The sequence below is a fragment of the Dermochelys coriacea genome, chromosome 1 (genome assembly GCF_009764565.3).
Source record: "Dermochelys coriacea isolate rDerCor1 chromosome 1, rDerCor1.pri.v4, whole genome shotgun sequence".
In the NCBI taxonomy this organism is placed as follows: Eukaryota; Metazoa; Chordata; order Testudines; family Dermochelyidae; genus Dermochelys; species Dermochelys coriacea.
The window spans coordinates 39,811,342-39,824,855 of NC_050068.2; the positions used below are offsets into that span (position 1 = coordinate 39,811,342).

General features: G+C 45.3%; 1 protein-coding gene across 5 annotated transcripts in view; it reads left to right on the plus strand.

Moving 5' to 3' along the window:
- The window catches only part of IFT88 (intraflagellar transport 88), an 88,179-nt gene that overhangs the window by 6,866 nt on the left and 67,799 nt on the right, over positions 1–13,514 (plus strand). For all 5 annotated transcript variants that reach the window (XR_006277611.1, XM_038409373.2, XM_043504275.1 and 2 more), the window contains 5 exons: positions 754–807; positions 1,506–1,569; positions 1,657–1,726; positions 4,588–4,678; positions 12,756–12,860. Coding sequence is in view for 4 of the 5 variants with exons in the window: in XM_038409373.2 (XP_038265301.1) it covers positions 754–807; positions 1,506–1,569; positions 1,657–1,726; positions 4,588–4,678; positions 12,756–12,860 (384 nt within the window). In the remaining variant the exon portion in view is untranslated. The remainder of the gene's footprint in view (positions 1–753; positions 808–1,505; positions 1,570–1,656; positions 1,727–4,587; positions 4,679–12,755; positions 12,861–13,514) is intronic.

The following is a 13,514-nucleotide window of genomic DNA, read 5'->3' on the forward strand; positions in this document are numbered from 1 at the left end:
GACCCCAGCCTCCTGGCCGGCTGACCGATCCCAGCCCCTGCCCCGCCTCGACTGCCAGAACAGCCCCAGTCCTCCCGCTTTAATCGATTAACCCTTTAAACAATAGAATTTTAACCCTTTAAACAGTTAACTTTTTAAACAATATTTACATCCCTAGTTTAGGTATAAAGCATATAACCTGTAGTTATAACATGAACAACAGCCAAAGTCTTACTAAATCTAATTAAAAAATAAAAATTATCTATTGTATCAGGTCTATCAGGATACACCTCTCTACTAATATTTGTGTTGATTGGCAATTTAAAAAAAAAAGTCAATAATGAAATGTACGACTGCCATGGACAAATTTCAACCAGAGTCCATTAAAAACTGATGAACAGAGACTAAACAAAAAGTATACAGAAAATCCAAAGGGCGTAAAATCTGTGAAATGTTACAAGGCTTTTCTCTTTCTTCTAGAGAAAAATAGGAATTTATTTTAATTTTAAATCCATTTTAGAACTCAATCATAACTATGGAATTGCTACCAGGTACCTTCATAATATTTATGCCCTATAATGGAAGCATATCCTGCCTCAGTGAAGTCAATGCAAGTTTTGCTATTGATTTCAAGGGGAGCAGGATTGTATCCTAAAGTTGTACATTCATGAGACAGAAACGCTACATATTTAAGTATTTATAGTTTTGGTTTTAAACTTCTAAATTAGAAAAAGAGCTTATGATTGTTAATTTTAATTTTTTTTATTTTGGTAGTCAAAGACAGCATTATCATCATCAATGGGGAGACCAATGACAGGAGCTATACAGGTAATATTTTATTATTTACTTTGAGCGTGGGCTCAGTATGCTGAAGTTATACTGTGAATGTTCTCTTTTTTAATGCACATGTTCCAAGAGGTGGATATGCTGTCTCTTTGCCAGCTGTGAACTCTCCCAAGCTTGGAGATTTCTCAGCTACTGAATTACAGCTGGTTTCTAGATAGCTTGTGCCTCTTTATCTTGTCCAATTCCACTCAATCTGACCCATAATTTCTCAGGGCTCTCAATCCTTGCTGCCCAGGAAAAAAAAACTCTGACACTCAGCATGGCAGCATGTGACAGCACATTACCGAGCCACTAGTCTAACAGGCCAGCTCTTAAGAAGAATATTTTAAAAATCAGAGACAATTATAAGGCATATGTTAAAATTATCGGCAACAAAAAAGATTAGGGTTGTCTTTGTAAAAAGGCATTTGGAATAAGATATGTGAATAAAACAGTTTGTAACATTTATTACTTAGAAATGATTGCAATATATATTTTGCTACTGTAAAGTCTGTTACAATATACCTAAGGGTTGTGAAAGACACTGCTCAGCGTAAACGAGGCTTACTAATACTAGGTCAGTCTGTATCAACCCTAAAGCATGCTTCCCACTTATGTTCCAATATGTAACTTATCCCTCTGCTTTTTGGTTTTCAGAATATTTTCATTCATAAAAATGTCTTTTTTTCTTTTAATTTAAGGATGGAGTTGCTCGACCTCTTACAGCAGTTCATGCAGCAGGTTACACTAAAGCAGCTTTGAGAGGTAGGGTGGATAGCATTCACTGTCTGTCATGGAATTCACTGTCTCTCATAGTATTTACTGTTCTAAGTGCCATGTGTTAATTTGCAGGTTCTGTATTTGATCCACTTGGTCAAGCAAGAGGTCCTGCTCCTCCTTTAGAAATGAAAAATGAAGATACGTACGTAGCCACATTTTTGTTGTTCTGTTTCAAAACAAATGCTTTCAGCATTCTCAGAAAAATCACAACAACATGGTACTCAGGAAGCCAAGGGGCCAGATTCTCTTTCTGCAGGAAGAGGCCCGATCCTGCAAACATGCATATGCTTAACTTTACTAGATTTCATAGAGTTCAAGGCCAGAAGGGACCATTAGATCATCTACGCTGTCCTCCCTATTAATTGTCACACAGATATCCTTACATTCAGTCTAGTTATTTTAGATTGACTAAAGTATTTCGGTCCTTGGGAAGCTAAACTGTTATGTAATTCAGTCAAAGAACAGGAGAGACCGAGGTGCCACCAATGCTTGAGGCCCCTGCAGTGGCATGGAATTTATTATGCCTAGATGATCATAGCAGGTGATCCACACCCCGTGCTACAGAGAAAGGTGAAAACCCCCTAAATTTCCTGTCAATCTTACCTAGGGGAAAAAATACCATCCCAATCCCAAATCTAGCTATCAGTTTGACCCTAAGTATGTCGGCAAGAAACTCCAGCCAGACATCTAAGAGGATTCTCTGTACCATCTCAGAGCACTGGTCCACTCCAACTGGTGTTTCATCTCTAGCTGTGTCTCTGATGGTTCAGAAGAAAGTGAACCCCATCCTCACCCTAAGAATACATCTCACCAGTAGTGCATGAGGTCAGGAGATGCCTTCTTGTTCCCTGCAGGTGAAGTCCTGAAACATGGGATTTGATTATTTTCATGGTCTTAATGTGGAGCTGCAAGTATTAAGAGCAGGGGTGGGCAAATTTTTTCACCCAAAGGCCACATCTGGGTGGGGAAATTGCATGCAGGGCCATGAATGTAGGGCTGGGGCAGGGGGTTGCGGTGCAGGAGGGGGTGCGGTGTGCAGGAAGGGGCTCAGGGCAGGGGGTTGGGGTGCAGGGTGTGGGAGGGGGCTCAGGTCAGGGTGCAGGGTGTGGGAGGGAGCTCAGGGCAGGGATTTGGGGTGCAAGAGGGGTTTGGGGTGTGGCCTCCAGCTCCCTGCCTGCCCTGGCCCCATGCTGCTCCCAGAAGCGGCCGGCACCAAGTCCTTGCGGCCCCTGGAGCCAGGAGGGGGAGGGGGGGGCCACAGAGGGCTCTGATAATAGGATAATAGGCTGCGGTTCCCCGTTCCCGGCCAATGGGAGCTGTGGGGGGTGGTGCCTGAGGTAAGGGCAGCACGCAGAGCCCTCTGCCCCCTCCTCCTCTAGGGGCTGCAGGGATGTGGTGCTGGCTGCTTCCGGAAGTGGTGCGGGGCCAGGGCAGGCAGGGAGCCTGCCTTAAGTCCTGTTGCGCCACAGGGGTGGCAATCCCGCGGACCAGATCCAAAGCCCTGACGGGCCAGATCCGGCCCGTGGGCCGTAGTTTGCCCACCCCTGATTAAGAGCATGCTCAGGGCAATGCAGTGATCCTGTTACCTCCATGACCCATGGAGGGACGGGATGACCGGGGAATTCACAGATTCCAAGGTTACCAAGTGATTCAGATTATTCTGTAACAGTAACTTATGCCTCTTATTATTTACTACCCCAGCAATCTGTGTCATCTGTAGACTTTACTACAAAAGATTTTATGTAATCATCTAGATTGTTGATAAAAATATTAAATAATGTTGGACCAATGTGATACCACCATAAATAGTCCTATTGATTTCAATGAAACTACTTACGCTACTAAAGTTAAGTGTGTCCGTAGGTTTTTGCAGGCTTGGGGTTTAAGTGTGATTCTTGTTGAAGTCATGGTGGTTGTTCATATACTGCAGAAAGAGAATAGGGCCTCTGGTGGTTAAAAAAACAATTAGCTTTCCTCCCACCCCACTCTTGTATTTTGTGCTCTGTTTGTGGCTCAGGATCCTGAATATAGGTATGGCCTTTGTCATCACTGAGTGCTGTGGTACAGAAAAGGATCAGATCGTTAGAGGACTGGAAGAGTACTTGCTTGGCAAGGGATGCCAGTGGTGCTTGTAGATTGGTACCCTGAAAATCCTGCTATCTTCCCACTAGGAAAGACGCAGTAAATTTTACCACTTCTTCCCTCTGTTCCTTCTTTCTAGGATCTCATAAGCCAAACAGATTTCACATATGCCAGAACTGAGGTGGTGAATATTACTAATCTAGTGTAAATGTTGGATGGTGCTAGAGACTTGGAACAAAACAGATTGGGGAGGAGGGATTCATGCAGGGCCATTGAGCTTCCTGAATGCCAGGGGTAGTGGGACATTTGCAAGTGGAGAAAGAAGGGAAATAATCAGATTATTATGCAGCTAATTTTTTGTCACAGATTAAATAATTCTGGATCAATCACAGCTTTTGATAAAATCTGTAATTCTGATGAAAAGTTGTGCTGACACTGTTTAAAAAATTATCATTACAAATTGAATTTCTACTTTTGATTAAACTAGCTCTTTAAAATAGTACATATGCAATATTGGATTTCCATTGGGTGCTTAAAAGTTTCACCCAATGCATGTATCCATACTATCTTTACCCAAACAGCTCAAGTTGAGGCTTGTTACATTAAGAGGATCAGAGCCCAATAACCCAAACCTCTTTTCTGTCATTAAATGGATCGCTCGCTGAAAATGGTGAAACTGCAGGATTTTCTCTTTACTTTCTTCACTAGCCTACATTACTGATAGAACTTCTGATAGTGCAGTCACAAACGGCCACTTTTACAGTTGTGTTGTCCATCAAGAAATGTCAGATGCTATAGCATATTAATGAGATCCAAGACAGCTATAAATACATTACATTATTTTTAATATAATGATTTTTGAATATAGTTTATTACTGGTATTTGCATAAGATAAATGATGCATTATTTACCCAATTTTAGTCCAGAAGAAAAGATTAGACAGTTAGAAAAAAAAGTGAATGAGTTGGTTGAAGAAAGCTGCTTTGCCAACAGCTGTGGAGACTTAAAATTGGTAAGTTATCTGGGTTTCATTTGTCTTTTTTAATATTATTATATTCAGGGACATCTCATACATGCAAATATGCTTTTTAAATGCTAATTTGACTTTTAGTTGGTCATAAAATTTCCAGTTGTTAAAGCTAGGTTGTCTTAATTTTGATATTGTTATGGCTGATCTTGTGGTCATGGTCTGCACTGCCACAAAGGAGACGGAAGCTTGATGCTTAGTGTGTATCTGTCTCTCTCTCTCCACTCAAGTCAGTGATATTTGGAAATGCTGGAGATAATGTGCCTAATATTATATAACAGTAATCACTCTGCTGTCACATAGAGTATGTCTGCACTGGCAGAGTTACGCGCTGGTCAGAGAGCGCTCAAGGGAAACCACTGTTGTGTGTTCACAGTGTCAGCTGCCTGCACAATAGTGTGTTCACACTTGCGGCACTTGCAGCGGTATTCAGAGCGGTGCACTCTGGGCAGCTATCTCACAGAGCATCTTTTCCTCTTCTGCCACTAAGAGTTGTGGGAAGGTGGAGGGGGTCGCGTGGCATGCTGGGTTCTGTCCCAGTGCCTCATGATGCATTGCTTCGCATTCTAGCAATCCCTGAGCTTCCGTCCGCGTTTGGTGCCATCTTTCAATGGTTTGTGTACTGCGCGCTCTGCCTCTTTGGTCTGCAGGAATGGATCCTGCACTGTTGACCAATATGCTGCTCATTCTCACTAACATGTTATGAGTGGCAGTGGAGTTATTCTTTAAACTACAAAGGGAAGAGGAGTTTGACATTGATTTCGCCACACGTAGTAGCTATGACATGAGATTGCTTGTGGCATTCACAGAGGTGCTGACCACAGTGGAACGCTGCTTTTGGGCTCGGGAAACAAGCATTGAATGGTAGGATCACATCATCATGCACGTCAGGAATGACTAGCAGTGGCTGCAGAACTTTCGGATGAGGAAAACCACATTCATGGGACTGTGTGGTGAGCTCGCCCAAGCCCTGCAGTGCAAGGACACGAGAATGAAAGCTACCCTGCTATTGGAGACACGCGTGGGATTGCACTGTGGAAGCAGGCTACTGCAGGCTGCTACCGATCGATCGCTATCCAGTTCGGAGTGGGAAAGTTGGCCGTTGGATTCGTGTTTACGTAAGTGTGTGGAAGGCCATTAATCGCATCCTGCTCTGAAAGATCGTGTCTCTGGGCAACATGCGTGACATTGTGGATGGCTTTGCACAAATGGGCTTCCCTAACTGCGGAGGGGCGATAGATGGCCTGCATATTCCAATTCTGGCACCAGACCATCTAGCCACCTAGTACATTAATCGGAAGGGGTATTTCTCTATGGTTCTCCAGGCGCTTGTGGATCACTATGGGCATTTCATGGACATTAACGTAGGCTGGTCTGGAAAGGTGCATGACGCACACATCTTTTGGAACACTGGCCTGTTCAGGAAGCTGCAAGTAGGGACTTCCTCTACGGTGATCTTTTAGTCCAGGAAAGAAGTCGAAATGCCCTTTGTGATCCTGGGAGACCCTGCCTACTCAATGTCGTGGCTTATAAAGCCATACACGGGTCACCTTGACAGCAGCAAGGAGCAGTTTTACAACAGGCTAAGCAAGTACAGAATGACAGTTGAGTGTGCTTTTGGCCGTTTAAAGGCCCGCTGGCGCTGCCTGTGTGGGAGGCTGGACCTGGCTGATGACAATATTTCTATGCTTATTGCCGCATGCTGTACGCCCCATAATATTTGTGAAGGGAAGGGTGAAAGCTTCCCTCAAGGCAGGACCGCTGAGGCTGAATTTGAACAGCCAGAGAGACCGGGGCTGTTAGGGGGCGCAGCGTGAGGTCATAAGGATCAGGGAAGCCATGAGGCAGCAATTTGAAGCTGAAAGCCACTAATATTTGTTGCTATGCTTGGGAGTGCAGTGCTTGTAATGCTAGGAGGTGAGAGAAGGCTTTGGATTCTTTGACCATGGGATCATGTTCCAAGAAGGAGGAGTGCTAGGCAGAGATGGGAAAAGAGGGAAGAGCATCTTCGCAAGCAGGCTGGCTAACCTAGTGAGGAGGGCTTTAAACTAGGTTCACCGGGGGAAGGAGACCAAAGCCCTGAGATAAGTGGGGACGTGAGATACCGGGAGAAAGCACGAACAGGAGAACGTGAAAGGGGAGGGTTCCTGCCTCATACTAAGAAAGCAGGACAAAGAGCAAGTTATCTCATTTGCCTATACCCAAATACAAGAAGCCTGGGAAACAGGCAGGGAGAACTGGAAGTCCTGGCACAGTCAAGGAATTATCATGTGATTGGAATAACAGAGACTTGGTGGGATAACTCGCATGACTGGAGTACTGTCATGGATGGATATAAACTGTTCAGGAAGGACAGGCAGGGCAGAAAAGGTGGGGGAGTTGCATTGTATGTAAGAGAGCAGCATGACTGCTCAGAGCTCCGGTATGAAGCTGCAGAAAAACCTGAGCGTCTCTGGATTAGATTTAGAAGCATGAGCAACAAGGGTGATGTCGTGGTGGGAGTCTGCTGTAGACCACCGGACCAGGGGGATGAGGTGGACGAGGCTTTCTTCCAGCAATTAACAGAAGTTACTAGATTGCAGGCCCTGGTTCTTATGGAAGACTTCAATCACCCTGATATCTTCTGGGAGAGCAATAAGGCGGTGCACAGACAATCCAGGAACTTTTTGGAAAGTGTAGGGGACAATTTCCTGGTGCAAGTGCTGGAGGAACCAACTAGGGGCAGAGCTCTTCTTGACCTGCTGCTCACAAACTGGGAAGAATTAGTAGGGGAAGCAAAAGTGGATGGGAACCTGGGAGGCAGTGACCATGAGATGGTCGAGTTCAGGATCCTGTCACAGAAGAAAGGAGAGCAGCAGAATATGGACCCTGGACTTCAGAAAAGCAGACTTTGACAACCTCAAGGAATTGATGGGCAGGATCCCCTGGGAGAATAACATGAGAGGGAAAGGAGTCCAGGAGATCTGGCTGTATTTTAAAGAATCCTTATTGAGGTTACAGGGACAAACCATCCCGATGTGTAGAAAGAATAGTAAATATGGCAGGCGACCAGCTTGGCTTCACAGTGAAATCCTTGCTGATCTTAAACACAAAAAAGAAGCTTACAAGAAGTGGAAGATAGGACAAATGGCCAGGGAAGAGTATAAAAATATTGCTCGGGCATGCAGGAGTGAAATCAGGAAGACCAAATCACACCTGGAGTTGCAGCTAGCAAGAGATGTTAAGAGTAACAAGAAGGGTTTCTTCAGGTATGTTAGCAACAAGAAGAAAGTCACGGAAAGTATGGGCCCCTTACTGAATGAGGGAGGCAATTTAATGACAGAGGATGTGGAAAAAGCTAATGTACTCAATGCTTTTTTTGCCTCTGTCTTCACGAGCATGGTCAGCTCCCAGACTGCTGGGGCAGCACAGCATGGGGAGGAGGCGACAAGTCCTCCATGGAGAAAGCAGTGGTTCAGGACTATTTAGTAAAGCTGGAGGAGCACAAGTCCATGGGGCCGGATACGCTGCATCCGAGAGTGCTAAAGGAGTTGGCGGATGTGATTGCACAGCCATTGGCCATTATCTTTGAAAACTCATGGCGATCGGGGGAGGTCCCGGATGACTGGAAAAAGGCTAATGTAGTGCCCATCTTTAAAAAGGGGAAGTAGGAGGATCTGGGGAACTACAGGCCAGTCGGCCTCACCTCAATCCCTGGAAAAATCATGGAGCAAGTCCTCAAGGAATCAATTCTGAAGCACTTAGAGGAGAGGAAAGTGATCAGGAACAGTCAGCATGGATTCACCAAGGGCAAGTCATGCCTGACTAGTCTAATTGCCTTCTATTACAAGATAACTGGCTCTGTGGATGAGGGGAAAGCAGTGGACATGTTGTTCCTTGACATTAGCAAAGCTTTTGACACGGTCTCCCACGGTATTCTTGCCAGCAAGTTAAGGAAGTATGGGCTGGATGAATGGACGATAAGGTGGATAGAAAGCTGGCTAGATTGTCGGGCTCAACGGGTAGTGATCAATGGCTCCATGTCTAGTTGGCAGCTGGTATCAAGTGGAGTGCCCCAAGGGTCGGTCCTCAGGCCGGTTTTGTTCAGTATTTTCATTAATGATCTGGAGGATGGCGTGGACTGCACCCTCAGCAAGTTTGCAGATGACACTAAACTGGGAGGAGAGGTAGATACTCTGGAGGGTAGGGATAGGATACAGAGGGCCCTAGAGAAATTAGAGGATTGGGCCAAAAGAAATCTGATGAGGTTCAACAAGGACAAGTGCAGAGTCCTGCACTTAGGATGGAAGAATCCCATGCACCGCTACAGACTAGGGACCGAATGGCTAGGCAGCAGATCTGCAGAAAAGGACCAAGGGGTTACTGTGGACAAGAAACTGGATATGAGTCAGTGTGCCCTTGTTGCCAAGAAGGCCAATGGCATTTTGGGCTGTATAAGTAGGGGCATTGCCAGCAGATCGAGGGACGTGATCGTTCCCTTCTATTTGACATTGGTGAGGCCTCATCTGGAGTACTGTGTCCCAGTTTTGGGCCCCACACTACAAGAAGGATGTGGAAAAATTGGAAAACGTCCAACAGAGGGCAACAAAATGATTAGGGGACTGGAACACGTGACTTATGAGGAGAGGCTGAGGGAACTGGGATTGTTTAATCTGCGGAAGAGAAGAATGAAGGGGGATTTGATAGCTGCTTTCAACTGAAAAGGGGTTTCAAAGAGGATGGATCTAGACTGTTCTCAATGATAGCAGATGACACAGAACAAGGAGTAATGGTCTCAAGTTGCAGTGGGGGAGGTTTAGTTTGGATATTAGGAAAAACTTTTTCACTAGGAGGGTGGTGAAACACTGGAATGCATTACCTAGGGAGGTGGTGGAATCTCCTTCCTTAGAAGTTTTTAAGGTCAGGCTTGACAAAGCCCTGGCTGGGATGATTTAGTTGGGGATTGGTCCTGCTTTGAGCAGGGGATTGGACTAGATGACCTCCTAAGGTCCCTTCCAACCCTGATATTCTATGGTTGTGATTGGTGCAGACGATGCACTATGGAGGTTTAAGAAAATTGCCTATTGCTTACCAGGGTTCTGTTTGCTTTCAGTTAATGGAATAATGATTGCTTTCAAACCAAAACAATTCTTTTATTTAAAAAAAACAGCTGGAGGAGAGAGACAAACAAAAAAACACATCAGCATTGAGAGGGATGGGGGAAGGGAGGGTCCCAGAAGGGGGTGGGGCCCCGGGACAGTTAAAGATTTGTGTATGTCCAAGTATCATATCCAACCTTCTCCTTTGGAGTACGGTACGGCGGGTACTGTACTTCAGCAGGGCTAAATTGCAGAGGGACAGGTGTTGAGAGTCTGCAGGGCTGGACTTCGATGGGGCAGGAGTGGAATGCAGCGGCTACAGACTGGAGCCAGGAGGTTGATAAGAGTGTGTTGACAGCGTTTCGGGTTCGCGTGGGAAAGAGTTTTTTGCAACAGTGGCTGCAGAGGAGGGCAGGCACTGGCACGGAACTGCTCAGTTTGCAGTGCTAGTAGAGCCTGGATCGTGTCCACTTGGCACTCCATAATGTTTAAGAACTGCTCTGTGGCTTTGTTCTGGTGTGCCGCAGTCTCCTTTCGGTCCCTCTTCTCATTGTCCCGCCACTCCTTCGATTCTTGGTTTATGGCCACAGAATGCATCATGACATCACACAGAAAGTCCTCTTCAGGTCTTCGTGGCCGCTTTCTAATTCTGCACAGACATTCAGCCAGCGATAACGAAGAGGGAGGCTAGGCTCCCAAGATCATCTCTAAAAAGAAAAGGAGTACTTGTGGCACCTTAGAGACTAACAAATTTATTAGAGCGTAAGCTTTAGTGAGCTACAGCTCAGTTAAATGCATCCGATGAAGTGAGCTGTAGCTCACGAAAGCTTATGCTCTAATAAATTTGTTAGTCTCTAAGGTGCCACAAGTATTCCTTTTCTTTTTGCGAATACAGACTAACACGGCTGCTACTCTGAAAAAAGATCATCTCTGTGAAGCCAAAATGCAACATTTTACAGAAGCAGTGTTGTTTGCAACACACGGACCACTGATTCAGTGATTTAAAACACAGCCACTATTCACATCCTATCACTAACTGGCTGACCCCAGGCAAGCGCACATGAGCCACAAGACTCCCAAAATGGTGAGTAACTGCCGGGACAGTGGAAATCAGTGTTCCAGGACCATACTGTACACTGGGCATGTGGCTCTTGGAGAGCCAGCACTTTGCCGGGAAGGGGGGCCTTATAATCATTCTTGTCCCCACATTTTCCACAGGCTGTGTTCATTATGGAAGATATCTTGCCTCTGAGGGTAAACGGGAAATCAAGGGAGGGTCTTTTCCAAGACTGCAGCTTCCACCCTGGCCTTTACGTGGCTCGCCTGTGTGCAGTAATAGTTGCCTCACCCCTGCACCCCGTGATGGCAGAGTGGTGCAGGAAAGTTACCCTTAATGGGGCAAGAAACAAATCAGCTCTTCCAAGAAACCTCCAGCAGCGGGATGCCCAATATCTCCATGAGAGTTTCATGGAGATCTCTGAGGCAGATTCCTGTGAAGTGAGGGAGTCAATCAACACCTTGTTTCGCCGCTCTGAGTAGGCATGTGGTGGTACATGCATCATACACAAGCCTGCTTTCTGCAACCCTCCTGCCCCCAACAACTCGCTTCAGTGATTCCCAAAATCAGAGCCACTTACCAGGGGCCTCCTCTCCTGTTTGCTCTTCACCAAACTCTGACAGCTGTGACTGGCTAGTCTCCTCCAGGGTAGAGAAGAGCTCTTAGCTGCATGCATCTCTGGCTTTTTAGTCATCCTCTGCCTCTGGGTCCCATTCACACTCCACATCATTTTCCAAGATTTCCTCCTTCTGGCTCCATCCACTCTTGACTTCGGCACGCAAGTCACCGAAGTATCTACAGTGGCCTTCGCAGTGGAGGTGGGGTCACCACTGAATATCACGTCCAGCTCTTTGTAGAACCGGCAGCTCATGGGCACAGCACCGGAGCAGTTGTTTGCCTCCCGCGCCTTGTGGTAGGCGTTCCGCAGCTACTTCACTTTGACCCTGCACTGCAGTGTATCCCAGTCATGGCCTCTTTCTGTCATGCATCGTGAAATCTATCCTTGGGTATCAGAATTCCTATGGCTGGAGCGCAGCTGGGACCAGACAGCCTCCTCTCCCCAAATGCTGATAATATCTAACGGCTCGGCATTGCTCCAAGCAGGGCATCGCCTGGCGTGGAGCAGGCATTGTCACCTGAAAAGATGCTCTGAGACCATTGCACATGTCACCGAGCCAACAAGAAGGGGACTTTCAAAATTCTCAAGGAATTTAAGGGGTGGGGCTCATGGTTGGTCACCTGAGGGCAGGGTAATAGAGTTCAAACCAATGACCAGAGAAGTGAGAACAGGCATTGTGGGACACCTCCTGGAGGCCAGTTGCAGCGTTGTAATCGACCAGGGTGTCTACGCTGGCACCGTGGCGCGGTAGCCCCAGCGCAGAAAGCTCTATGCCTCTCGTCAGGGCGGATTGTTACAGCGCTGCAGCTGCGCAGTTTCTGCGCACTAAGTGGGTTGGCAGTGTGTACACCTCCGGAGTTACAACGCAGAAAGCTGCTTTACTGCACAGAAACTTGCCAGTGTAGACAAGGCCATAGTATCTTAAGGCTAGATTTTTTTTTTTAAAGTTGTTAGGCCTAAATATCTTTAAAAATCTGGCCCAAAGTAAAATGCTGTGACTGTTTTTTGATTTTCATATTTTGTTATAACATTACTTCTCATGCTCTTTTTGAGATCGTGCATTAACTGTAGAGTGACTAGTGTATTATGGAGGTTGCTTTGCCGAATTTTCATTCGGAATGTTGTTTTAATCTAAACGTGCCTTTTTGTATAATATTGCTGCTTATCTGCTGTAAGGTGTTTGTTCATGTGCTCTGTGTGCATAAAGGAAATACATTATTTTCATATGGATTTCTATTTTAAATATATGGAAATGGGTCTTGAGAGGGAAGACAGAAGGCAAGACTAAACTGTAATATCTACTTTAAGGCTCTGGAAAAGGCAAAAGATGCTGGAAGAAAGGAAAGAGTGTTGGTGAGGCAACGGCAACAAATTGCATCTCCAGAAAACATCAACTTAGATCTCACTTACTCAGTAAGTACTGAAATATCTGTGTGCCTGAATAAGATCTGGATGTAAAGTGTGCTTTCCAGTAACATGCCTTTTTAATGAAATTGAGTTCGCTGTAATGCACATATTTTGTGTGCGTTCCCAGAATAAATTTCCAGGTCAGATACACTGTATATTTAGAAATGTGTTTGAAAATAGTTACTGTAGTTCTGGAAAATAGCAATTAAAGGGTACTTTTGTTGTTGTTAATATTCCAAAAGCTTAATGATTTTAAAATTAAGGATTTGTCTTAAACTCTTAAAATTGGTAGTAGGCTTTAAGAAAAGATTAAGTTGGGTCTATGCCCTAATATTTCAGGAGAATTTAAAGTTGTACATTAGTTAATACTGTACTGGAAGTATCTCACTAAAAATATGTCAAGCCAGGCTATACTGGGGAGGAGGGATAGTTCAGTGGTTTGATCATTGGCCTGCTAAACCCAGGATTGTGAGTTCAATCCTTGAGGGGGCCATTTAGGGATCTGGGGCAAAAATTGGGGATTGGTCCTGCTTTGAGCAGGGGATTGGATGACCTCCTGAGGTCCCTTCCAACCCTGATATTCTGATTCTATGAGAATATATTTGAAGGCAAGTTAAAACATAAAAATGAGAAAGTGATGGATATAATTTATCTGGATAC